The 24,232-nt window shown below is 41.7% G+C and overlaps 1 protein-coding gene across 2 annotated transcripts in view; it reads left to right on the top strand.

Annotated features, from left to right (window-relative positions):
• LOC5509868 (tyrosine-protein phosphatase non-receptor type 13) overlaps positions 1–24,232 on the top strand; it is a 53,555-nt gene that overhangs the window by 27,811 nt on the left and 1,512 nt on the right. For both annotated transcript variants that reach the window (XM_048722857.1, XM_048722856.1), the window contains exons 26-56: positions 1,587–1,664; positions 2,139–2,231; positions 2,325–2,432; positions 3,278–3,412; positions 3,799–4,364; positions 4,532–4,591; positions 4,933–5,145; positions 5,693–5,834; positions 6,845–6,963; positions 7,270–7,512; positions 7,942–9,030; positions 9,589–9,741; positions 9,856–9,960; positions 10,449–10,631; positions 11,792–12,046; positions 13,312–13,395; positions 14,001–14,087; positions 14,410–14,501; positions 14,971–15,127; positions 15,852–16,155; positions 16,781–16,940; positions 17,365–17,553; positions 17,897–18,035; positions 18,297–18,387; positions 18,848–18,957; positions 19,148–19,246; positions 19,819–19,953; positions 21,113–21,178; positions 21,563–21,642; positions 21,764–21,836; positions 23,905–23,967. In XM_048722857.1, the coding sequence (XP_048578814.1) occupies positions 1,587–1,664; positions 2,139–2,231; positions 2,325–2,432; positions 3,278–3,412; positions 3,799–4,364; positions 4,532–4,591; positions 4,933–5,145; positions 5,693–5,834; positions 6,845–6,963; positions 7,270–7,512; positions 7,942–9,030; positions 9,589–9,741; positions 9,856–9,960; positions 10,449–10,631; positions 11,792–12,046; positions 13,312–13,395; positions 14,001–14,087; positions 14,410–14,501; positions 14,971–15,127; positions 15,852–16,155; positions 16,781–16,940; positions 17,365–17,553; positions 17,897–18,035; positions 18,297–18,387; positions 18,848–18,957; positions 19,148–19,246; positions 19,819–19,953; positions 21,113–21,178; positions 21,563–21,642; positions 21,764–21,836; positions 23,905–23,967 (5,471 nt within the window). The remainder of the gene's footprint in view (positions 1–1,586; positions 1,665–2,138; positions 2,232–2,324; positions 2,433–3,277; positions 3,413–3,798; positions 4,365–4,531; positions 4,592–4,932; positions 5,146–5,692; positions 5,835–6,844; positions 6,964–7,269; positions 7,513–7,941; positions 9,031–9,588; positions 9,742–9,855; positions 9,961–10,448; positions 10,632–11,791; positions 12,047–13,311; positions 13,396–14,000; positions 14,088–14,409; positions 14,502–14,970; positions 15,128–15,851; positions 16,156–16,780; positions 16,941–17,364; positions 17,554–17,896; positions 18,036–18,296; positions 18,388–18,847; positions 18,958–19,147; positions 19,247–19,818; positions 19,954–21,112; positions 21,179–21,562; positions 21,643–21,763; positions 21,837–23,904; positions 23,968–24,232) is intronic.

The following is a 24,232-nucleotide window of genomic DNA, read 5'->3' as shown; positions in this document are numbered from 1 at the left end:
TATCCTACATCTCCTTCTACAAATGCATGAGAAAAATTTAGAACCAACATCCTTGTCTTCTGGTTTCTACCAGGGTAGTAAATACAAGGCAGCTCCCCGATTACCGCAAAGATAGACCCCGCGCCAAGAGGCCAGAGTATTTGATCTCGTGACACCTAAACATCGTTAGACTAGATCCATGTGGGAACATTTTGATTGCTCTACGCATGCGTGCTAATGACGTCCAAAAAACTAAACTAGATATTCAGAGCAACTATGTAAATCAACTGTGTTTGATTTGAGAATTGTTCGTAAAAATGTGGTGGTCTCTACAGGAATAAGAAGAACAATGCGTATGCCCTGATCCATTGAACCGTGTTTGCTCATCCATCCTAATATTACTCGTAGTTGCGAGTTTTCCTCAGTGATAATGGTATTACATAGTTATAGCATGGCATTTCGGGGAATTTAGAGATTAAATGTCTCTAAATGTCTCGCAACCTCGGGGTGACTAGCCATGTAACCATCCAACAACTTACCATCCCTCGGTTGCGGAGACATTCAATCCCTAAATTCCCCTCGTGCCATGCTATAACTTATATTATTTTGAGGTCATATCACCTAATTTGTCCTCCAATATTGAATGAAAGCAAAAAACAAAAGTATTGCTGATTAGTGCTCTTTCACGTTTATGCTTTTCCCGCTGTGACCCATACATAGCTTCAACGCTTGGACCTTATTCCTGTATTCAGCGTACGTGACGTCAAAAACATTGAGTTCGCTCATCGCCATTCACATTCGAAACAGAAAATCACCTATTACCTGTCAAGCATTTATCACATTTGATTGTTTCGTGTCGCGCTAGCACTCTTAGAACAAGGCTTTATTTGTATTCAATAGGCACTTAGTTTTTTCATATTTTTGAGAGGATTTTAAATCCACTTCGCTTCGAAGCCTTCCTACCACGCACAATTTTGTTTGATAATAATGTGTTGTTGTTTTTTATATTTTTTGACCGCGTTTTGAATCTTCTCCCTAGTTTAGACCATGACCTGAAACTTGGCGTTGTTGTCCGGGTATCCAAGGGTAGTCTCCCGGCACACATGAATATTTTATTTCAAGTATTTATTCTAGTCAGGTTCAGAGCGTTTTAAACGATTATACACACTAAAGTGATAAATATTTGATCAGATCTTTTGGTTTCGCTGCACTGGTTTTCGTTTTGTATTTATCTGTGGACACGATGCTATTGTTAAAACACTTTAAATCAAGAAAACGGCCCTCGAAGAAATGTGAGTTTCTGTCCTGAAACCAAAGAAATGTTTATTCTTATTTATCTTCCGTGATGTCTATTGTTGTAAATAATGACAAATATATTTACCTAAGGGTTAGAATTTTTTTTTTATTATTATTTTCTTTGACTGCTTTCTCTCTCTATGTAACACGTATTCTCTATAGATACCACACATTTACAATTGGCATGTCCCCAGCAAGACAGAAAGTTAAAGCTACATAGCGAGAATAGTTTTGGTTTTCTTGATGTCTTTATAGGTTCAAGGCTATTGTATTAGTCTTTGCTTATTTTTGTATTTATATTCTATTTTCAGACTCAACACTCAATCTGCCAGGCTACAGAAAACCGGTAAAGCGAGCCGAAAGCAGCGAGGATAGACCCGATACTCCACGTAAGAGTCTCAGCCAATCGCCATTTTTTCATCCTAGCAAAACACCAAGTGTGAGAAAGCATCCATTTCTATCGGCTCATTGGTGAAGCTTGTGCGATACTTCCGGTTCAATTCCAATTCCATTACCGGCCAAATTTTCCAATGTCTTGCCAATTGTGAAAACCTGAATGTCTGGAATGAGCCTCCCATCCAGCAACCTTGTACCATAATTTTAAACATCGGCAGTGAATTACTAAATGAGCCAATTTTTACATATTAAACGCATAAAAGAATTCCATAATACAATTTGTTCTTGTGTTATAAAAATTAATATTTTCCCCTTCCACAACTATAAACAGTAAGTTCCATTCCTATGTATATTGATGACGTTACTGGAAGACCTTTTTCTGGTCTTGTAATTTTCCATGCCAAATGGCACTTTGCAATAGAAAGTTTTTCCCGCCACTGAATGCTTATGACAATATTGCTATACAGAATCGACCAATCAGAGGCCTAACGATATTGTGGCGTCCCCGGAAAGAGATATCCAAGTGATCAAGCTACGAAAAGAACCTGGCAAAGGCTTAGGTGAGCACATTTTTTCTTTTTTTTTTTTTTTTTTTTTTTCTCATATCTTTAAAGAGTTTTCTTTGCCGTGACCTTTGGATGGATTACGTCCAGGTTTTACTATTCTCGGAGGAGAAAACTCCCAAAGGCTCGACCTAGGGATCTTCGTCAAGTCCGTGACTGAGGGAAGCGTTGCTTTTAAGGATGGCCGACTTAAAGCGGGTAAGTCACAATCTTTTAAAAAAACGTCGTTTATCGTGCCCGCTCGCCCAATTCCTTCGTAGGAAATTACATAGGAAATCCCATATCTCGGAGTCCGCTCATGCACCCCTTCCTCTATTAGAAGAGCGGAGAATTCCACATAAGCTTGTATAATTCGTGTTTGAGGTCCGCCATCTTGAAAAAGGTGTCTGGGCGCTAACGTTTTATTTCACCACAGGTGTCCCGCGCGTTTATTACAGGCTCTTTTAGACCATTCCGAAAAACGAAAGCCATTTATTGATAAGTATTGGCGGCTGCGCAGCATTTAGTATGTAACTTTGATAAAAGTAGGAGATATTTATGCGGAACTTTTGCATTGACCATTGGAACAAAACTGATACTGATGGATGCGTTTTTTGTCGTCTTTTCGACGAGAATGCAACCTTATACTCTTGTCTTTTGCCAGAGGAAAACAAAGGCCCATTTGATGTAATAATATCACAACTAGCCGTCACATCCTAATCCTCAAAACCCTTCCACCACTTCTTAAAAACTTGAGCCTTTTTTGATCCAGTAAGTGAGATCCAATAAGTTTTTTTCATATTCGAAGCGCATTGCGAGCTAGCGAGGGAAATTAAGGGGGTGGGGACGTGACAGACATGCCCGTATGTTAAGAGGAAATGAGGAACTTTAATCAAAGTTTATATATGGCGCTTCAAATGTTTTCAAAGTTTAACACTTGTCCCGTCACTGCCTTCTTTAGCGTTATGGTATTTATAGCCCTCCCATTCGCTATGTAACTCGCTACCTGATTTCCAAAATGTTAGTAAGGTCCCATCATGTTATCACTGTGATCCGTATTCCAGGTGACCGTATCTTAGCAGTGAATGGTACTAGCCTTGAGCAAGTATCTCACGAGTATGCCGTCATGCAGCTCAAGACGGCACCAACACTAGTTGAGCTAGTTGTGCTGCAAAGCCAACAAAATACTACAGCATTCGGTAGGCACCATTCCGATGTCACGTTCTATGCCACATTCGATGTCACAGCAAAACGCTATTCTAACTTTATTTGTAATAGTCAATGAAAACTGAGAGAACACAACAAGTAAATCTGCCAAATTTTCGGCTTTACTTATTTAACTTTATTTGAAGTGCTCAAAAGCTTCTACCTGTTAAAAAAGCTTCTTCGCCTAGTTGGCCTATTTTATTTTAGAGGCAATGAGATTTTTCCTTGTTCTTTCATGTGTGATTAATAAATGATCACTGATTGATGTTCTTGAACTTTGACATACAATTTTTTTTAAATGAACGATGTATTATTTCAACTTTTTTGAATGTATGATCTATCACTAATAATGCTTATGATTTTTTCATTCTTCTTTTAGACATATCGAGTGTCCCAAGTACTGATTCCACTAATGAGGAACCTGATACCCTTGAAGTAAAATCTCTCATTACCCCATCCCACCAGAATAACCTAAAGAACGCCTTTGCCACCACAACCATGTCACCTACTTCCAGCCAGTCACCCAGCGCAGTCACGTCGCCTACATCACCACGGTCACCCTCGAACCCCTCCCCTGCGAGTTTTGGATTCCACTCCGAAGACGAACCTGTCACAATGATTTCCAAATCAATATCTTCTCTCGCAACGGGGACATCGAAGCCTAAAACTCAAAACCCCGCCTTTTACGGTAATACGACTTCAGGACTAAGCTACGGCACTTCCGGTCTGAGTAATACTGCATCCGGTCTAGGGTTTTCCATGGCACAGCAGTCTGAAATGGCTGTTGGCGAAAAGATTGTAGCTCCTGTTGCTATGGAGAAGAGCGAAAGCGCAGGAATGAGTCTGGATGTCACGGAACAGTCTTCACAGAGGGAAAGTTTGCGTGACACTATGACGTCGCATAGCAGTGTTACAAGCGAGGACGAGATGTATCAAGGAGATTCGGTGAGTTAAAAGGAAAGTCTCGAGAGATGTATAGAGACTGACCACTTGATACCTGATGGTTGTCAAAAATTCCCCTCCACGCCAAGAATATGTACAAGCCAAAATCTCTAGAAAAATATTTCCTTTCACTAGTGGGTAATATTTATACCGTTTTCTCCTACCTATAGGAGATGCGCTTTGTTGTGGAACTTGAGAAGATTGGATCAAGCCTTGGTCTCAGTGTCTCTGTAAGTATTTTACTTTGTTGTACGTCAGTTTTATATCAGGAACTTTGTAGTACCAGGAAGACCGTTAAAAACCACAATTTCTGGTGCATCTTTCGACGTTTTTATAGCTTTTTTTATTTAACAACGTAACTCGGCCATAAATGCTACACCATAAACACACCCAACTAGTTTTGCATTCGAAAAAATAAAATCCCAATTTTATTTTATTTTATTTTACATCATAGGAAGGCAAAATATCTTAGTTTTTTTGTATTTTACATTTATTAAAGGGAGGCAAAGGAATAATATCCTAAGGTTATTGTGTTTAGTGTTTATTGTGTAAGAGAGTACTTTTTTCACAGGGAGGCGTCAACACCACAGTTAAGCTTGGCGGAATCTACGTCAAATCCCTGATGCTAAATGGCCCCGCAGATAGGAACGGCAAGATCCGCATAGGGGACCGCATCCTGGAGGTTAATGGAGTCAGCCTTGTGGGCGTCACCCACAAGCAGGCTGTAGAGATCATCAAGCGAGCACCCCAGAGGTGCCGACTAGTCATTGATCGATCAATACAGGTTCGTGTTATTCGGTGCATGGTACTCGGTACAGGTATGAGGTGTCGACTAGTCATCGATCAATCGATATAGGTATGTGACTCTTGATACATGGTACTTGGTAAAGTTTGAGGTGTCGACTAGCCCTTGATCGATTGATACATGTGGTACATTGTGCCGATTGGTCATCGATCGATCAGTACAGGTACATGGTACTCGACACGTGGTACTTTGTACAGGTATGACGTGCCGACTAGTCTTCGTCACAGATACTTCAGTCATAATCTGCATCATGGTTAATGCAAGTTGACCCTTCTGGGCCACCCGATACCTAAACATTATGCATTGCTTTAGCGGACATTTTCGACCCCAGCGAGAAACAGATCATCTTAGGCAATTGTATAAGATAAGATTGTATACAACCTTGTTTTAGAAACTGTTGTTTTTTTCCTGTTCGCTCAGTAAATTACCTTAGGACATTACATAACGTATTTAGGAGTCCCCTCTAATCAGAACAACAATGTTAAGCGAAATATGGCATCCCGATTGACCTTCCCTTTTTCCCTAGGTTAACGTTCCTGCCCCGATGAAGAGAATTTCCAACAAGGATGACCCTGAGGGACAGACATTCACTGTGGATCTCGTCAAAGGGATTGGCGGCCTTGGGCTGAGTCTTGTTGGAGGCAGGGACTCCGACCCCGAACACGGAGGTGAGCAGGGACCAACGGTCTGAACAGTTTCTTTCAGTAATGCTCCGTGTAAGAACTAGGCAACCCAACGCAAATGCACGCTGGTATGTCAAAAATGCCTACACGTTTATTCTAGAAATTTGATTGGCCAAGACAAAACATTATAGCATAAGATACAGATAACACAACATGATTCATAATATATATATTTTAATATTTTGGTTATAGGGTTAATTACTGTCAGATCCAGCTTTTCAGGTAAATTTTATGTGGGGAACCTTGTAAATATAAGACAACTAACAACTATTATTCTGGCTTCTTCTTATTGGTTCACCACATAAAATCACCTGTAAGGTTTATAGCAAAGGCATATCTTTTCCACGCAATTTCTTTAAAATCTCACTATCTTCTTAATGTCCTGCATGCATGTTTGGTATAAAAAAGATCCTGTGTGGGAAAGCTATAATAAAGCATTTTGCCGCAGGACAATGGGACTTTGCCTAGTTCTTATACGGAGCATTATTAATGCTGTATTGTCACCTGTTTACTTCCGGAGGTCCGACAGAAACCTCAACCGTTGAAAGACAATAGTATCTATTAGAATCCGCGCTATTTAACTGGCCATCCACTCTAAATGATCCATCACATTCTCAAAGAAACTTACAATAGACACACTGCTTTCACGATTTAAAAAATTTTTTCGCCTTTTTACGTTAAAAATCATCGGAGATTGTTACGCTATCGACCGGAAGTAAACTGGGGACATTGCGGCTTTAATACACTCATAGGAGGCATTGAAGCTTTGTAGTTTTCACTTCGTGGCTTAGTGGGACTCGTGCGGTCCTCAAATTATCCCACTAATTTCAGCGTTGTTTGCTCCACGACTTCCTGTTATATTTATAAAAAAAAATGAAAATGATTGACAGTTTTCACGATGTTGCGTGCGCATCCAAAGTGCCGCAGACTGGCGGGTCACAGCTCACTGTGCTTCCTGTGTACCTTTGCTAAGAAATCTTATATAACGTTTCTAGGTTTGTTGCGGATCAAGAAGATGTTCCCTGGCCAGCCCGCTACACTTAGTGGCAAGCTACAGGTTGGCGACATCATACAGGAAGTTAACGGGAAAAGCTTGGCAAACGCCAGTCACCAGGTAGGCAATGGAAACTAGAGTAGTGCTAGCTTATACGCATGAACTCAGAGTAACGGGACACAACGTTTTCTTGGCCTATTCTTTCGGACGTCTTTTGCAGGCCATTACAAACTCTGTGGTAGGGCATAGGTAATGTAAAAAAAATGCTTCAAAGCGTATAGAGGTGCTCAGCTCTAAGAGATGACAATTACTTTTCTAATGGTTCGTCCTTAAGAAGAGTAAGAACTCGTGCATTTAGAGGGAAAAAATATAAAAAAATATTTTAAAAAATGCAAATTAATCCCTGAAATACTCTTTTCATTCCAGGATGCAATAAATATCATTCGGCAGGAGTCCCCCGCGGTCCAACTCCTAATAAAGAGGGATCCAAACACCGTCCCGCCATCGCTTCTCTCACGAGCAAACTCCACCTCCAGTGAGGTGGACCCCGCCCAGCTCCTTACAGACATTCAAAGGAAGTTACGGAATGATTCCCCCATGAGCGCAGGCACGCCAGAGATAGAGAGAGCTGGGGTGCCTGTTGATTTCCACGTTATCACATCTGCGCAGGTATGTTGTGGCAGGATAGTTGTGTACGTTGTGGCAGGATAGTAAAGGGTTTCTGTCAGTCTTCATTTTGTCACCCCAGCAAAATATCATGTGTGAGAAAGCATCCATTTCTATCGGCTGATTTGGGGAAGCTATTGTGATACCTTAGACTGAACTTAGTAAATTAAGATAAAACCTTGTTTAAGTTGATTATTTCGAGATTTTACCAATAATGTGTCACAACAAAGGAGTGGTTGTCAAGGACTCGAAATGAACCTTTTTTAAATGTGTTGTTTGAGCACGAGTGCGAAAAAAATTTTTCCTTTGGAGCGGAAAGACAGCACTCTCTGAGAATAAGCGAGATGACCTTTGCTTTTGCTTTTTTTTTGCTGATGTAGTCTACCGTTTGAGTTCCCATTCTTAGTTTTCTATATCTTTCATTTGTTCTAGATAAACACTCAGTACGGAAGACCAAAATTCCTCTCCTCCCAACCACCTATTGACGAAAACTCAGAAGAGCGACCAGATAGCGGGGTTGTCACTGAAAAATCCTTATCCCACCAAGCCTCAGACCCTGTAATTCAGACCACCAAGAAGCACGACCGCGTAACGACGTCTTATTCCCTACCAAGCTCGGTACAGATGCTTCAAAATACGCAGGACGGGCAGAAGAGTGCTGGTGTTGTTTATAGAGATAGTACCAGCTCGACTGGGTCTAGGGAACCAATGCAAAAAGAACCAGTTCCCAGCAGTATTAGCAGCGATGACGGCTTGCCTCTTAGACAGCCAACCGCCCCGTCACCGCCACAATATGGTGATGGAAATATCAGCTCGGATGATGAAGGACAAGGCAGTATGGATAGCGTCCCAGAGTGGAATAAATCCGATATTCACTCCTCTCAGGAGGATATATCAGTTGATTTTGGTAACGAAGAAGAAGTGAGCGTCGATGCGGTGTTACCGATGGATTTGCCGGGGCTGGAGTCAAGAAGCGGCCATGGCCCGGACCAGACAAAGGAGCGTACCCTTGAGGATGAAAACCCTCCATGGTCATCGAGCGACGAAAGCGATCAAGATGAGAAAACCCCAACAAATGAGAATAGTTTGCAAAGGAGGTATGACTCTTTAAGCGATGACAGTGATATAGATCTTCCTGGAACCGAAGACCCAGGTGATATCAACGAAATTGAAATTCCGAGAAATGAGATTCCAAGAACTCAAAGTACTAGTGAAGTCGCGGTTCCTAGCAGTCAATCACCTCTTGAGGATATCCTAGAAAGAAAGTCATCTTTTGAACATAGTGAGCCTCTATCCACGTCTGATAAAAAACTGAGCAATACGCTCAGTGATCGTGAAGGAAGTACGAGTCCTATATCTGAAAGTACCGAGCGTGATCTAGGAGAAGAGTTGCGTGACAACGCGCCACAGAACGCTGAGACCAGTAGTTCAAGTGATGACAGCGAGAATGATGAGCCAGTCACGCAACAGATAAATCCTGTGGAGCCCAACCTTGAAGCCAGTCTGACGCCAAAGGAAGTGGTATGTCAATGTTTATTATGTACCCCGGGCCATAAAACCCGTGAGTGTTGTTCTTATCCCATTTACACAATTCTTTTATATTTTTTCTGTTTGTTTCTTTCTGTTTGTTATCGCGGATTTGTGGTTGTTATTTGACGAATCGTTATGTTGACTTTTCTTACGCACGCTCTGGTAGACTGTTCAGCTGTCTATTTACGATAACCTTTCCGCATTACTTTCCTTACGCACGCCCTGATTGGCTGTTTAGCTGAGCTTTTTTGGTGAATTTTTCGCATGACTTCTTACGCATGCTCTGATTTGCTGTTTAGTTAAGTTATTTTCATGGGATACCCCTTCGTTAGTGTACGATCGTACTAGATACTGTTGTTGTCATGCTATAAGATAAGATCATATACAGTTTTAAGGTCGATAAAAAATCCCACATTGTAAGTTTACTTGTTTAAAACTACTTTCGTCAGACACTTGGTTTGTCTATAGAATATGGTCTCTGACTGGCCGCTCTGAAGAGGTTGCCGGGTATCTCTGTGTTTCTGATGGCATTATTTGTCCTTGTAACAGAGGTTTGTAGTGGAGCTGACTAAGGGCACGGGAGGACTGGGGTTTACCCTAGCCGGTGGTGCTGATACAATGGGTGGCTGCTTTGTACGTGACGTCATAGGCGACCCCGCCAAGTCGGACGGTCGATTACAGAAAGGGGACCAAATTCTGCAGGTATGCATTAGACGAAGGCATTTCATTATATGTTGAGATATTTCACTTGTTGTATTTCACTGGCAAATTGCTTTATACTAAGCGCTATCTAATTCTAATCTGATGCCTTTAAAGGTTGATGGCGTCGATATCAGTGAGATGAAGCACATGGCCGCTGTCAACGTACTGCGGGCTACAAAGAAACACGTGCGGCTCGAGGTGTTGAGACGGCCCACTGTGGTAAGTAGGCGCAAATAATAATAACAACAACAACAACAAGGTCAACAGCAAAAAACAATAAACAGAAACAAGTACAGCAAGAATAACAAGCTCCATCGATAACAACAACAACAGCAACGGCATCAACAACAACAACAAGGTCAACAGCAACAATCAATAAACAACAACTACTACAGCAAGAATAACGAGCTCTATCGATAACAACATCAACAACAACGGCATCAACAACAACAATAACGACAGAGACGCGTTCTTATAACGCGTTTGATAAAAGCGCCACTGTGAAACCTAAATACAACCATATTCTCGGTATTGCCATATTGATTACTGGACCTGCCAGCCATAAATATATTAGAAAGTCATCTCGATTTAACGATTTTCTTGATATAACGGTGCAATTTTTCTGTCCCTTGCCATATCGTTATATCGAGTTTTCACTATATATCCATATTATATTTTTATTTCATTCTTTTCTGGTTTAATTACAGGTTGTTAGCGACAGCAAATCAGGAGAGACGTACGAAACGGTGAACCTCACGCGTACTGTCAGGGGTCGTATCGGGCTGATCCTGAGGGAGGGAGAGGGCGGGAAGATCTTGGTCGATGACGTGGTACCGGGCGAGCCCGCCGCGCAGCAAGGGAACCTCAAGCACGGAGACAGAATTATAGAGGTGTGCATTTTTTTGGCCATAGAAATCCTTTGATTGGCGGCCTTGCTAATGACGTCATAGTCGTAATGTTGAATTTTGTCTGCTGGCAAGGAAAGAGGGGGCTGTCGGTAAAATTAGTCTCTGAAGTGCGGATTTGTTTGAGGATGTACAGGTTCATTCCCTTTGGGAATCACAGCGTGAAATGAATGTTCACATTGCTCTGCTTCGGACTCCGACCTCGCAGTCATAAGACAACGTCGGTAAAGTTAGTCTCTGAAGTGCGGAATTGCTGGAGGAAGTTACTTCGAGTTCATTCCCTTTGCGAATCACAGCATAAAATCACAGCGTGATTGCTTTGCTTCGGACTCCGACCTCGCACTCAGAAGACAAAAAGTGATATATCGATGCCTAGTTTATGGCTTTCCGTTCTGGGTTCCTGTAATTGGCTGTGAGTCTGGTGTGGTTTCCTGTGACGTCACAAGTCTTACCAACCACAGAAAACCCGAGCAGAAAGTCTAGGACAAGGCTAGATAAAGAATATAATTTATTATTAAAACAGCATCAGGGGCTCGAGAATCACAATGTCAAAATATTTTCTTTGCTTTACGAAAAGCAATACTCGTACCTTCTTCAGCTTCCTCTAAACTCTTCTTCTTCTTCTTAAAGCCGCATTGTCACCAGTTTACTTCCGGAGGTCCGACGGAAACCTCAACCGTTAAAAGACAAAAGAATCTATTAAAATCCGAGATATTTAATAGGCCATCCGCTCTAAATTATCAATCACATCCTCAAAGAAACTTCCAATAGACACACTGCTTTCAATATTTTGAAATATTTTTCGCGTTTTCCGTTAAAAATTATAGGATATTGTAACGTATTCGACCGGAAGTAGACTGGTGACAATGCGGCTTTAACTCTTCTGAACTCGAAACCGTGGTATAAAACGGCTTATGGCAGGCCCCCAGTTGTCGTTAGGCTTTACGGCAACTTCCATCGACTATTTGCCACTCTCCCTAGATTTGTTTTACGAGAGGCAAGACTCGTACCTTCTTGAGCTTCTTCTAAACTTTTCTGAACTCGAAACCGCGGCAAAAAACGGCTTGTAGCAGGCCCCCAGTTGTCCTAATACAGGCGTTAGGCTCTACGGTAACTCAGCATCGACTGTTTGCCTTTATCCTTAGATCGGCGGCAAGAAGGTTGATGGTGTTGGCTTCCTGGTGGCCAGGCAGTACCTGGACGCAGCCCGCCCCGTAGTACAGCTTGTAGTGGAGCGGTGCAGCCGTGTATCCGAGTCAAAGTACAGTATGGGTGCATCGCTAGAGCAGAGCTTCTCCCTGCCTTCTGAGGACATCCCACATGGGTCGGACGTCAGCAGTCACGCATCTGACGATGAGGAGGAGAAGGAGGAGCAAGTGCCGCGCGTCGGAGAAACAAAGGTTTGTGTTTCGAAGTACTTTGTTTTTAGGCAGACATGAAATAAATTGCCTCTTTTTTCTCTTCAAACTTCTTAAGCTTTGTCAGTAAAAAGTAGTTAGTTTTAGGTAGACATGAAATAAATTGCCTCTTTTTTCTTTTCAAACTTCTAAAGCTTTGTCAGTAAAAAGTAGTTAGTTTAAGATAGGTTTTCGCATCGGAGAAACAAAAGTTTTTTTGTGTTTCGAAGTACTTTGTCTATAGGTAGACATGAAATAAATTGCCTCTTTTTTTTCTCTTCAAACTTAAGCTTTGTCAGTAAAAAGTAGTTAGTTTTAGATAGGTTTTCGCGTCGGAGAAACGAAGGTTTGTGTTTCGGTTTGTTTTTAGGTAGACTTGAAATAAATTGCCTCTTTTTTCTCTTCAAACTTCTTAAACTTTGTCAGTAGAAAGTAGTTAGTTTTAGATAGGTTTTCGCGTCGGAGAAACAAAGGTTTGTGTTTCGGTTTGTTTTTATGTAGACATAAAATAAATTGTCTCTTTTTTCTCTTCAAACTTCTTAATCTTTGTCAGTAAAATAGTTAGTTTTAGATAGGTTTTCGCATCGGAGAAACAAAGGTTTGTGTTTCGAAGTACTTTGTTTTTAGGTAGGCATGAAATAAATTGCCTCTTTTTTCTCCTCAAACTTCTAAAGCTTCGTCAGTAAAAAGTAGTTAGTTTTAGATAGGTTTTCGCGTCGGAGAAACAAAGGTTTGTGTTTCGAAGTACTTTGTTTTTAGGTAGACATGCAATAAATTGCCTCTTTTTTATCCTTCAAACTTCTATAGCTTTGTAAGTAAAAAGTGTTAGTTTTAGATAATCGCGTCAAGATTTTCGCGTCGGAGAAACAAAGGTTTGTGTAAGTTACGTTGTCCTTAGTTAGACTTGAAAATAAAAACATTTAGCCTCATGTTTTTTCTCCTTGAAACTCCTCTAGCTTTTTCAGGTAAAAGTGTATAGTGTTAGATATTTTTTTCGCGTCGGAGAAAAAGGTTTGTTTTTGAAATAACTTCGTCTTTAGTTAAACATGAATAAAATATCTTGCCTCCGTTTTTCTTTTTAAAACTCCAATCTTTAGTAGTAAAAGTTGGATAGTTCTTCGCGTCGGAGAAACAAAGTATGTGTCTGGGTGGAGTTTGCCACTCAAAAAGTCACGTAAATTGTTAGTGCAAGTCGCCCGTTGCTGCATGATATGAGCGTGCAAGCTTCTGTAACAGATCTAAACTCTCTCTGTCGTTGTTGATACCAGGATGAGTTGTACACGATGCAATTGCGCAAAGGACCTCGTGGCTTCGGCTTCAGTTTGGTTGCCGCCCCTTCATCTGTACCAAACGTAAGATATTACTGTTATATTATACATCTACAGTGCTACGTGCGCTCTCATTGGTTCATTAGCGGTTCGTTCGTCTCCGATGTTACTGTTATATTATACATCTACAGTGCTACGCGCGCTCTCATTGGTTCATTAGCGGTTCGTTCGTCTCCGATATTACTGTTATATTATACATCTACAGTGCTACGCGCGTTCTCATTGGTTCATTAGCGGTCCGTTCGTTTCCGATGTTACTGTTACATTCCTAATATTTTCATACGTTAACAATGAAGTTTTTATTCCCTAAATCCATGTTAAAAGCCAAATTACGTGAAAAGTTCCCGAAATAGCCATTTGAAGTTTTATACCCTATTTTCCAAGTTCAAATATAAATATCACGACAATAACATCTTCAATCAACCTATGGAAATGGATTCCCTTTACAATTGGTATTTTGCTGGGTTGACAAAATGGCCGGAGAGACTCTTTTAAACTCCGTGTCCCTGGTAGCGCGATGCACGCATTATAAAAAGAACATACCATACGATGTCTTAAAAGAACAGCCATTCCGTATAAGGTAATTAGGGTGGTATTGGCCGCTTCTTATTCACTCTGGTTTTCCTCAGCTTCAAGGAATCTTCATCAAGACCATTAGTCCAGGAAGTGTCGCAGAAGAAGATGGCAGACTGAGAGTTGGTGACCAGATTCTAAAGGTAGTCAGCGTGACATTCCAAAGTCACACAATCCTCGGGACCTTGTTGGTCACGCCACCACCTTGTTTTTTTTGTCTTTGCATGGATATAAAAATGAAATATAAATTAAATAAGTGATCAAGTTAGACCTCTCCTTAGTGTTTATGGCATAGTGATACACTAAAAATAAAGGATCAAACTGTATTCTCGGATGGTTGTTTTGAAGTTTTGCAAATAGATCGTAGTAGTTTTATATGTAGACAACAACAAAGGAGTGGTTGATCTACATTCTTGAATGTTGCAGTCTTAAGACTTATCCTTGACATCGTGTACTGATTTTCAGGTGAATGGCGAAGATGTTCAAGGAATGAGCCACGCCAGGGTCATAGGAATGCTACGGAAGATCTCTACGACTGTCGACCTCGAGATCAAAAGGTAGTGTCATCACCACAATCGCAAACAGAACTATTATTATCATCATCACCATTGCTGTCATCATCATTATTATTACAACCAACATCGCAATTATAAAAAACATCAGAATTTGTGTCACCACCATAGCCGCAGAGTTGTTTACGACTTGACAATATTAATTCCAACCGACAAACCGTGATTTAAAAAAAATGCCTTTTTTTGATTTTTTTATTGGACAACACCTTGAGTTCAAAATATTATTCCGCCGGAAATTTGAATTTAATTCACCGATGCTTAAAAAATGATTTAAAGATTTTTCACTGTGCAACACTTTGCGTTCAAAATATTATTCCGATGGAAATTTAAATTGACTGACGAAAGCCACAAAGCTGTTCAGCTATTAAAAATTGTTGGCGGAGTTCACAAACTAATCTGAATCTCAGATAAGATAGTGTAGTAACCGTTATTGTTGTCATAAAACATTTTATAGACCTGCTGAGGTGCAAGCCGTCCATAACGCTGCCATAGCAACCAAACGACCTGCCCCTACCCCCCCAAGTAACGTCGACACCAGCCCACGGCCTCCTCTGCAGAAGCGCGACAGTGGCCTTGATCTTGAGATAACACTTGAAGACAATGGAAACAAGGTAGCACTATGTCAAATGGTTGTACCCTCACTCACACAAACTCACCCACTTACTCATCCAGCCACAACCCAATTCAGCCACAAACCCACTCACTCACTCACCCACTCACTCACTCACCCCATCACTCACTCACCCCATCACTCACTCACCCCATCACTCACTCACTCACTCACCCCACCACTCACTCACTCACTCACTCACCCCATCACTCACTCACTCACTCACTCACCCCATCACTCACTCACTCACTCACTCACTCACTCACTCACTCACTCACTCACTCACTCACTCACTCACTCACTCACTCACTCACTCACCCCATCACTCACACACTCACTCACCCCATCACTCACTCACTCACTCACTCACTCACTCACTCACTCACTCACCCACCCACCCACACACCCACCCACCCACCCACCCACCCACTCACTCACTCACTCACCCACCCACCCACCCACCCACCCACCCACCCACCCACCCACTCACTCACTCACTCACTCACTCACTCACTCACTCCATCACTCATTCACTCACTCGCTCGCTCACTCACCCCATCACTCACCCCATCACTCACACACTCACTCACCCCATCACTCACTCACTCACCCCATCACCCACTCACTCACTCACTCACTCACTCACTCACTCACTCACTCACTCACTCACTCACTCACTCACTCACTCACTCACTCACTCACTCACCCACTCACCTGTTTTCCAGGAAGCAAAGGTAGACTTAAACACAAAGGAAGACGATGAGATCACCGGTCTTATCAACGCCATCTCGTCTGGTGACAAGACTTCCCCCTCCACGACCCGACCGCAGCTCAACAAGCGAGACACAGACGCTGTCCTTAGCTCTCTGCTCGGTTCCATCAACTCCAACTCCAGCAAGCCTACCCTGGATTCAAGCTGGGCTAGCAGTGCTGGTAGTGACCAGGAAGGGGCCAGGAAAGGTGGTTTTGGACTGGACGAAGACAGGCCAGGATACAGCACGGCGGATTCAATTCCTCACTTCAGCTCAGGTAAAGAGTTTAGGTCAGAGACCAGAAAGGGGCTAGGAAGGTTGGTTTTTGACTGGACGAAGACAGACGCGGACACTATTCCTACTTCAGCTCAGTTTTGGTATGGACTATTTCCAGCTGCAATGGCACAGACCGGTTTTGAAAAAAGGGTAGTAAGTGCTCTCTCAGTAATTGTCAGCGAAACTACCGCGATAGCGATATACATTTTTTGAGAAGCTTTTTGAAAGTATGGATCCGAGCTTGGGCAAGGTGTGGGTATACAGTCGATTGACAAAACGTTGACCTCAACCGGCTTCACGACTACGCGACAAGTCCGCATGTAAGCATGGGTAAAATCCACTGAAGCGCCTATCTGCATATGTTAGCCACCGCATAACTTCAGGCTTAGACGCGTAGTCGCGAAACCGGTTGACGAAAACGTTTTGCCAATCGATTGTATTATATATAAGGTATAAAAGGTTGTCATGTATATAGCATTCAGCCATAAAGCAAAAACTGAGGTGCGATTTTTAGTGCCTTTCTAGTCTTTCTCGCCCAAATTTATACGCAGTTTATTTATTTAAGTAAATTGTTAAACACATTCGAGAGGTTTTTTAAACAATGATAACTGTAGCGTTTCCCATAGGCTCGTCCGAAGACAAGCGCATGTCTGACAGCTCATTCAACCGAGGCGCTAGCGACAGCATGGACTCCGATTACGACGATGCAGACGTGTTCGATATGTTGCGTGACAACAGTCAGATGGTTATTGACATGCTCAAAGATGCTGATGACCTCGATAGCGGGTAAGCCTGGTATTGCGTGACAATTTTGTTTTGCTTTGCACACAAAAAGGAATGGATCACGCAAGTTCGAAATCGCGTGACATCTTTTATTTCTTATGTTAGATAACGTGTGTAATGTATCGAGTGGTGTAATTCACACGTGGCATAATATACCGTACAAATCGCCATTTGAGATCTCTGATGTCGACCATTGGTCCGGTTCCGACTGTACCATCCTTACACAGATGACGAAGTCTAATGCTTTCGAAACGTTATTTATCATTACCTTGATTAAAAAAAATTAGTACTAATATTCACCTTTCAGTCTTAGAACTGACATTTGTTCCGTTTGCACTGTTTTTTTTCTTTGTTAGTTTTTTATTTTATATAACGTATTTGAAGATGAGAAAGTATTTTGAGTATTTTGTTTTGGTATGTCAAAAAGGTATGTCCCAAGCACGGTCCAGTCTCCCCCTCTGTCTAGTCTGAGGGGTGATGTGCCACCCCCTATTCCGACCACACCCATCCCATCAGATAGCGACGACGAACCCCCTCCAACCCTCCCTGCTAAATCATCCAGGCTGAAGTCTGGCGACTCCAAGACGATCTCCAATGGCTTTGTCAACCACGACAGGTAATCCATTTTGGTCACAAAACAACTAACAAAATTTCATCAGTTACACATTCTAAGTGAAGTCTTGGCTAAAGGGTGTCGGCGGGGGCAATAACCTTCTTAACCTCTTTTAAATAATCCCCTCCCCCACCCCCTTCAGGGTTTTTTATTAATACTTCCTTAGAGATGCATGTGATAATTGCTAATTAATATGTCTTAAATTAAGTGTGTCTGTTAAAAATAAAAATAAACATATTAAAAGAGTGAACCATCTTTTGCTGATGCTTAACTTCAAAGAACAAAGATGTCGTGGAATGATGAAAAAACCCCGAAACTCATGCATATCTTTCTTGCTCTCATTCAGTAGTGGCAGTGATATCGAGACGTCTGGTCCACTGATCAATGTCCGACCTGGTGGAAGGTACGCCGGACACAGACTGAAGATGCTGACCGGAGCTTTGCAGACGAAACTGGACTCGGGAATGCCGGAGGAGGAATTCAAGGTTTGTATTCACGCTCTGGACCAAAAGTACCGTTAACCGAGTACGTTATAAAAGAAGGCAATCACCCCGCCATTTAATGTTCCCGCTCAATTACTAGTCACACAAAGCATCCATTTCCATTGGCTAATTCAAGCAAGTAAGCAAGGTATTCTCAATCAAATATCGTCAATAACTTATTCGACTCTATTTTCTATCATAAACAATAACATAGGACAACAAGTTGATCGACATTATTTAAATACGTGCTTGTTTGTTTTGTAGGATTTACGGGAGATCAAACCTACAGATGGATGTGACAGCGGCAAGAACCAAGCCAACACCGACAAGAATAGATACCGCAATGTTTTACCCTGTAAGTACCATATAGTACATTTGCTTGTCTTCTCAATGTCAAATGTAGTAGAATCATAGGTGGCTCAGTGTGTCATCGCGTCAGTTTATGTGCCTCTCACCACAGGTGGCCCAATGTGTTTGCATGTTAGTCTAAGAAACCTCCTTACCTCTGTTAAAGCGGGTCCGATTCTCGGTCGAGACATGGAAAGTATCTTTCTGTTTCTCAGTTTCATCTTTCAGTTTCTCTCAATTTGACTTGTTGAACCTATGTTGACTTAAGGGAGGCTAGTCCTCCCCAATCCCCACATGGACATTCTGATACGTATTCAGATTTTAAATGAAAAGCGCTTAGGAAGTGTGTGATTAGACACTATGGAAATACTGGTATTTAGTTTTAGTGTAAAAGGGTTGAGAAATACGTTTTAAAGAAATGCTTAAGAAGCTCAGGGTCCTGCTAAGGGTCCTTTTGTGATCTACAGATGAAGCTACGCGTGTTCGTCTAAGCGGGTCTAGTGGCGAGGATTACATCAATGCTAACCACATCCGGGTACTTGTAGACGACGATACCTACCACTACATCGCAACACAGGTATACAACAACTTCCTTATATGGTCTTTTGAAGTAGTGCTAGCGTTGTGAAGCTTTGATGCATGCCCATTGGCTATGCTGTAATTAGCCTATTGGTAGGCTCATCCCCAATAAAAAGTCGCATTACTCGGTCATCGACTGATCGTGTGTGCGAGCAAAAGTAGTGAACTCCCGGTGTTGATCTCAACAGGGCCCTCTTCCGAACACCACCAAGGATTTCTGGCAAATGATATGGGAACAAGGGGTGGAGGTAGTTGCCATGGTTACACTCGACAAGGAAGGCGGAAAGGTAAGGACACTTTTTGTTGATTCCCCCATTATTTGTGCTTTTCATTTGTTAACCTTTTAATATTCTGCAAAAATCTCGCAAGTGATGTCCTACTGCTAGACCGACATTTGACATTCATTTCTTAACAGCATTATATTTTGTGCTCTATGATTGGTGGGCTCCTTGCGGTGGAATTTGAAAATATTTTTAAAATAGATTTTTCATTCATGGCACCTTATAAAACATTTATATCGGTGTAGATCTAAAAATTAATAAATATAGAGATATAAAGATATTAACTAATGTTGACATGTTTTGTTTGCCTTACCTTCTTTTTCTTACATTTTTTTGTTCTTGTTTTAGTTAGTTTTGTTTTTGTTTTACTATGACGTCATAGTACGTTGTAATGAAGCTTCAAAGTTCTTGCATTCATTCATTCATAAAATATGTTTCGCTAAGCGCCGATTCACGTTTTTATTCCAACTTAACCCCATAATTCTGACGAAATTATTTTCTTTGTTGGCATGGGATCTAACATTGGCACCTGGCTATAAAAATGCAAGCATCCACTGACTTGGTGTCCTTCTTTCAAGGTGAAGTGTCATCGCTACTGGCCAGACAACACCAATCAGCCTCTTAAGCTCGGCGGACGATTTGAGGTGTCTTTACTCAAACAAACCAACTACGACTCGTTCGTGCAACGGGACATCGCTGTCAAGCACTTACAGGTATATACAAATCGACGAATGCACTTCCACGTGTGATTTTGGCGTTATTTCGGGAAGCTCAAGAACAGTCAAAAGCATGTGCAATCAAAGTAACCAACCACGTTTATGGAATTGCCTTTGTCTATCAGATAATAACAATATTGTGCATTAAAGACTAAACTCCAGCGATAAAAATAAGTACTTTTAGGTTCTGGAACAAGCTGTACAGGGTGGATCAAAAGTTCGTGCACTTTTTAAAATGCGTTGATTTTATTCTTTCAAACTTTAATATTTGACCACAAACGTTATTTCCAGTTTAAAAAAGTAACCAACATTGGTTAATATTCCTAAAGAAGTCCTAAGATCTTGAAGAATTTAACTTTCCCCCGTCAAATGTTGCGTAGATGCGAAGCCCGAAATGTACATTTTGCGCCATTTTTGTTGTTGATGTGAATTGGTGTTCACGGTACGATTTTGTTGACAAAACAAGAGTGGACCCAGCATTTCTGACAAAAGTCGTCCATTCATACAAAACGGAACTCCTGTTCACAAAGCCAAAGTTACTTATCCAACAAAACTTGCCAAATTCCATAGAAAAAGGCGAATGTCCAGCCAATTAACCTAACCTTAAACCGATTAAAAGTGTATTTTGGAAAAGTAAAGTTACAGTGATCCATCGCCAACGACGATAAAATTACTAAAAATGTACCTCGGCCGTTTTTGGCGAAAGGTATCAGTAGATACATTAGGAACGTTTTCAATTCATACCCAAGAGCATACAAATTGTAAAAAAAAAAAAAAAACAAAGACAGCCACACTGGCTATTGATTCTTTCGTATTCACAGACTACAATAAAGTATTTTCATCATATGCAACTCTTGTCATGCTGCTGTTTTGTAAGACTTGTTTTTACTCAATTAAAAAGTGCACAAACTTTTATTCACCCTGTACACCTAGCATTTTAACATTTAAATTAAGTAAACTGGAAAATTTAACATTGTTTTGTCACACAATCATTTTGTTTGCTTTTCTTAGTACACGCCTACAGTATCAGATATCAATACTTTTTCTGGTACTAGATACGAATCTTGATCTTTATGTCTTGTCGACTTGTTTGGTCCCTCAGTCGTCGTTGTTGTCGCGTTGCCTTGTCTTATAAATGTTCATCTTGCTATCACAGAGTGGGAAAAGCATCGAAATTGCCCATCTGAACTTCGTCAAATGGCCTGACCACGGTGTTCCAAGGGTAAGTATACTTTTTCAGGGGTGGTTGTGCCAAAGGTAAGTATACTTTTTCAGGGGTGGTTGTGCCAAAGGTAAGTATACTTTTTCAGGGGTGGTTGTTCCAAGGGTAAGTATACTTTTTCAGGGGTGGTTGTTCCAAGGGTTAGACAACTTTTTGAGGGGATGAGTGGGCCATGGGTAAGACGACTTTTTCAGGGGATGAGTGGGCCATGGGTAAGACGACTTTTTGAGGGGATGAGTGGGCCATGGGTAAGACGACTTTTTCAGGGGGTGGGTGTACAAAGGATAAGACGACTTTTTTCAGGGGGCGGTAGTACCAAAGAGATCTAGATAGGTGTCAAAATAATGCCTTTAAGGTATTAAAACTAAATCAATGTATATTTAGTCCCCAGTGGAGATGGTACAATTTGTCGCATACATGCGGAGCTTAGCCACCTCGCAGGCGCCTGTGGTGGTTCATTGCAGGTGAGCAGCGATCTCCTTGTTTACCGTATCTCCCAGTTTATAACACTCCTGAGCATTCGCTTTGTATAGTTATTATACACCTATTTTATACGTCAGAGCTAACCATGTCTTTATGTTGTAGTGCTGGTATCGGTCGAACCGGTGCTCTTATTGCGGTAGATGTGGCGCTTGGTCTCATGGAGAGAGATAAACCGGTAAGATCTACCATGGGGGAATCTTGTTACACTAGGCACAGCCTTGTCTCTCAATACTGCTATCATATACTTTACCCAGCCTCGATCACCTGCAGCCTCATCTCTCAATACTGCTATCATATACTTCACCCAGCCTCGATCACCTGCAGCCTCATCTCTCAATACTGCTATCATATACTTCACCCAGCCTCGATCACCTGCAACCTCATCTCTCAATACTGCTATCATATACTTTACCCAGCCTCGATCACCTGCAACCTCATCTCTCAATACTGCTGTCATATACTTTACCCAGCCTCGATCACCTGCAGCCTCATCTCTCAATACTGCTATCATATACTTCACCCAGCCTCGATCACCTGCAACCTCATCTCTCAATACTGCTAACATATACTTCACCCAGCCTCGATCACCCGCAGCCTCATCTCTCAATACTGCTATCATATACTTCACCCAGCCTCGATCACCTGCAACCTCATCTCTCAATACTGCTATCATATACTTCACCCAGCCTCGATCACCTGCAACCTCATCTCTCAATACTGCTATCATATACTTTACCCAGCCTCGATCACCTGCAACCTCATCTCTCAATACTGCTATCATATACTTCACCCAGCCTCGATCACCTGCAACCTCATCTCTCAATACTGCTATCATATACTTCACCCAGCCTCGATCACCTGCAACCTCATCTCTCAATACTGCTATCATATACTTTACCCAGCCTCGATCACCTGCAACCTCATCTCTCAATACTGCTATCATATACTTCACCCAGCCTCGATCACCTGCAACCTCATCTCTCAATACTGCTATCATATACTTCGCCCAGCCTCGATCACCTGCAACCTCATCTCTCAATACTGCTATCATATACTTCACCCAGCCTCGATCACCTGCAACCTCATCTCTCAATACTGCTATCATATACTTCACCCAGCCTCAATCACCTGCAGCCTCATCTCTCAATACTGCTAACATATACTTCGCCCAGCATGGATCACCTGCAGCCTCATCTCTCAATACTGCTATCATATACTTTACCCAGCCTCGATCACCTGCAACCTCATCTCTCAATACTGCTATCATATACTTTACCCAGCCTCGATCACCTGCAGCCTCATCTCTCAATACTGCTATCATATACTTCACCCAGCCTAGATCACCTGCAGCCTCATCTCTCAATACTGCTAACATATACTTCACCCAGCCTCGATCACCTGCAGCCTCATCTCTCAATACTGCTATCATATACTTCACCCAGCCTCGATCACCTGCAACCTCATCTCTCAATACTGCTAACATATACATCACCCAGCCTCGATCACCTGCAGCCTCATCTCTCAATACTGCTATCATATACTTCACCCGGCCTCGATCACCTGCAACCTCATCTCTCAATACTGCTATCATATACTTCACCCGGCCTCGATCACCTGCAACCTCATCTCTCAATACTGCTATCATATACTTCACCCAGCCTCGATCACCTGCGGCTATCCCTAACTTAACACCTCACCACTTATCACATGTACCCTTGACATATCACATGCACCCTTAACACATCTGATATCCTGTCCATTCACGATTTATTTCAGCTCACCTCCATAAGCTCTAACTTACCTCTCTCCTTCTTTACATCAGCTTATACCTTAACCTCATTTCCTTTATCCAGCCCGACTCACTTTACCCTCTAATCGGTCATCTTAATTACCGTCACTTCTACTACTTTCTTTCATTTGCAGCGCTCAGCTTCATCTTTACTTTTACCCCTTTTCAGTCATCACGTACTATAGCTTACCTTATCACCTCCTACTGCTTTCCTAATCTTGCTCCGCTTAGTCCCATATCACTTTACCTCATTATATCACCTCACATTTATCATCCACTCTCACCTTACTTTATCCAGACTCACTTAATTTTCCATCCATGATCTCTTCATTACCAGCCTCGACCTTCTCGCTTCTTCTTTTTCAGTTTTAACTTACCTCGCCGCGGTAGAGGCTCTTTTTACCATTTCGACTGTATGTTCCATATCACTTATCAGCATTTGTTGTTTTATTAGTTTGACATAAATCAGACAATCCGGGACCTCCGAGAGCAACGGCAGGGGATGATACAGACTAAGGTACGATTTTTCGATTGTTGCTTTTAAAGAGTGTGTGTTAGCCGTCATATTGTTACATCGTAGTGCGAGAAAGGGTGCGAGAACGCATTCAGTTTTATTGGCTGATTTGGGTAAGCAATTGCGATACTTTCATTTATTTAATGTGAGGTCACATTTATTGAATGTGAGATAGAAAACTTTGGAACGTTTATTTTTAGATGTTAATCAACCATCAGATTTTATTGATGGATGGTTATCCTTTCATTTTCAAACTGTCTAAGTGAGA

The sequence above is a fragment of the Nematostella vectensis genome, chromosome 15 (assembly GCF_932526225.1).
Source record: "Nematostella vectensis chromosome 15, jaNemVect1.1, whole genome shotgun sequence".
Lineage (NCBI taxonomy): Eukaryota > Metazoa > Cnidaria > Anthozoa > Actiniaria > Edwardsiidae > Nematostella > Nematostella vectensis.
Note: the sequence above shows the minus strand (reverse complement) of the source record. Positions and strands in the feature narration are given on the sequence as shown.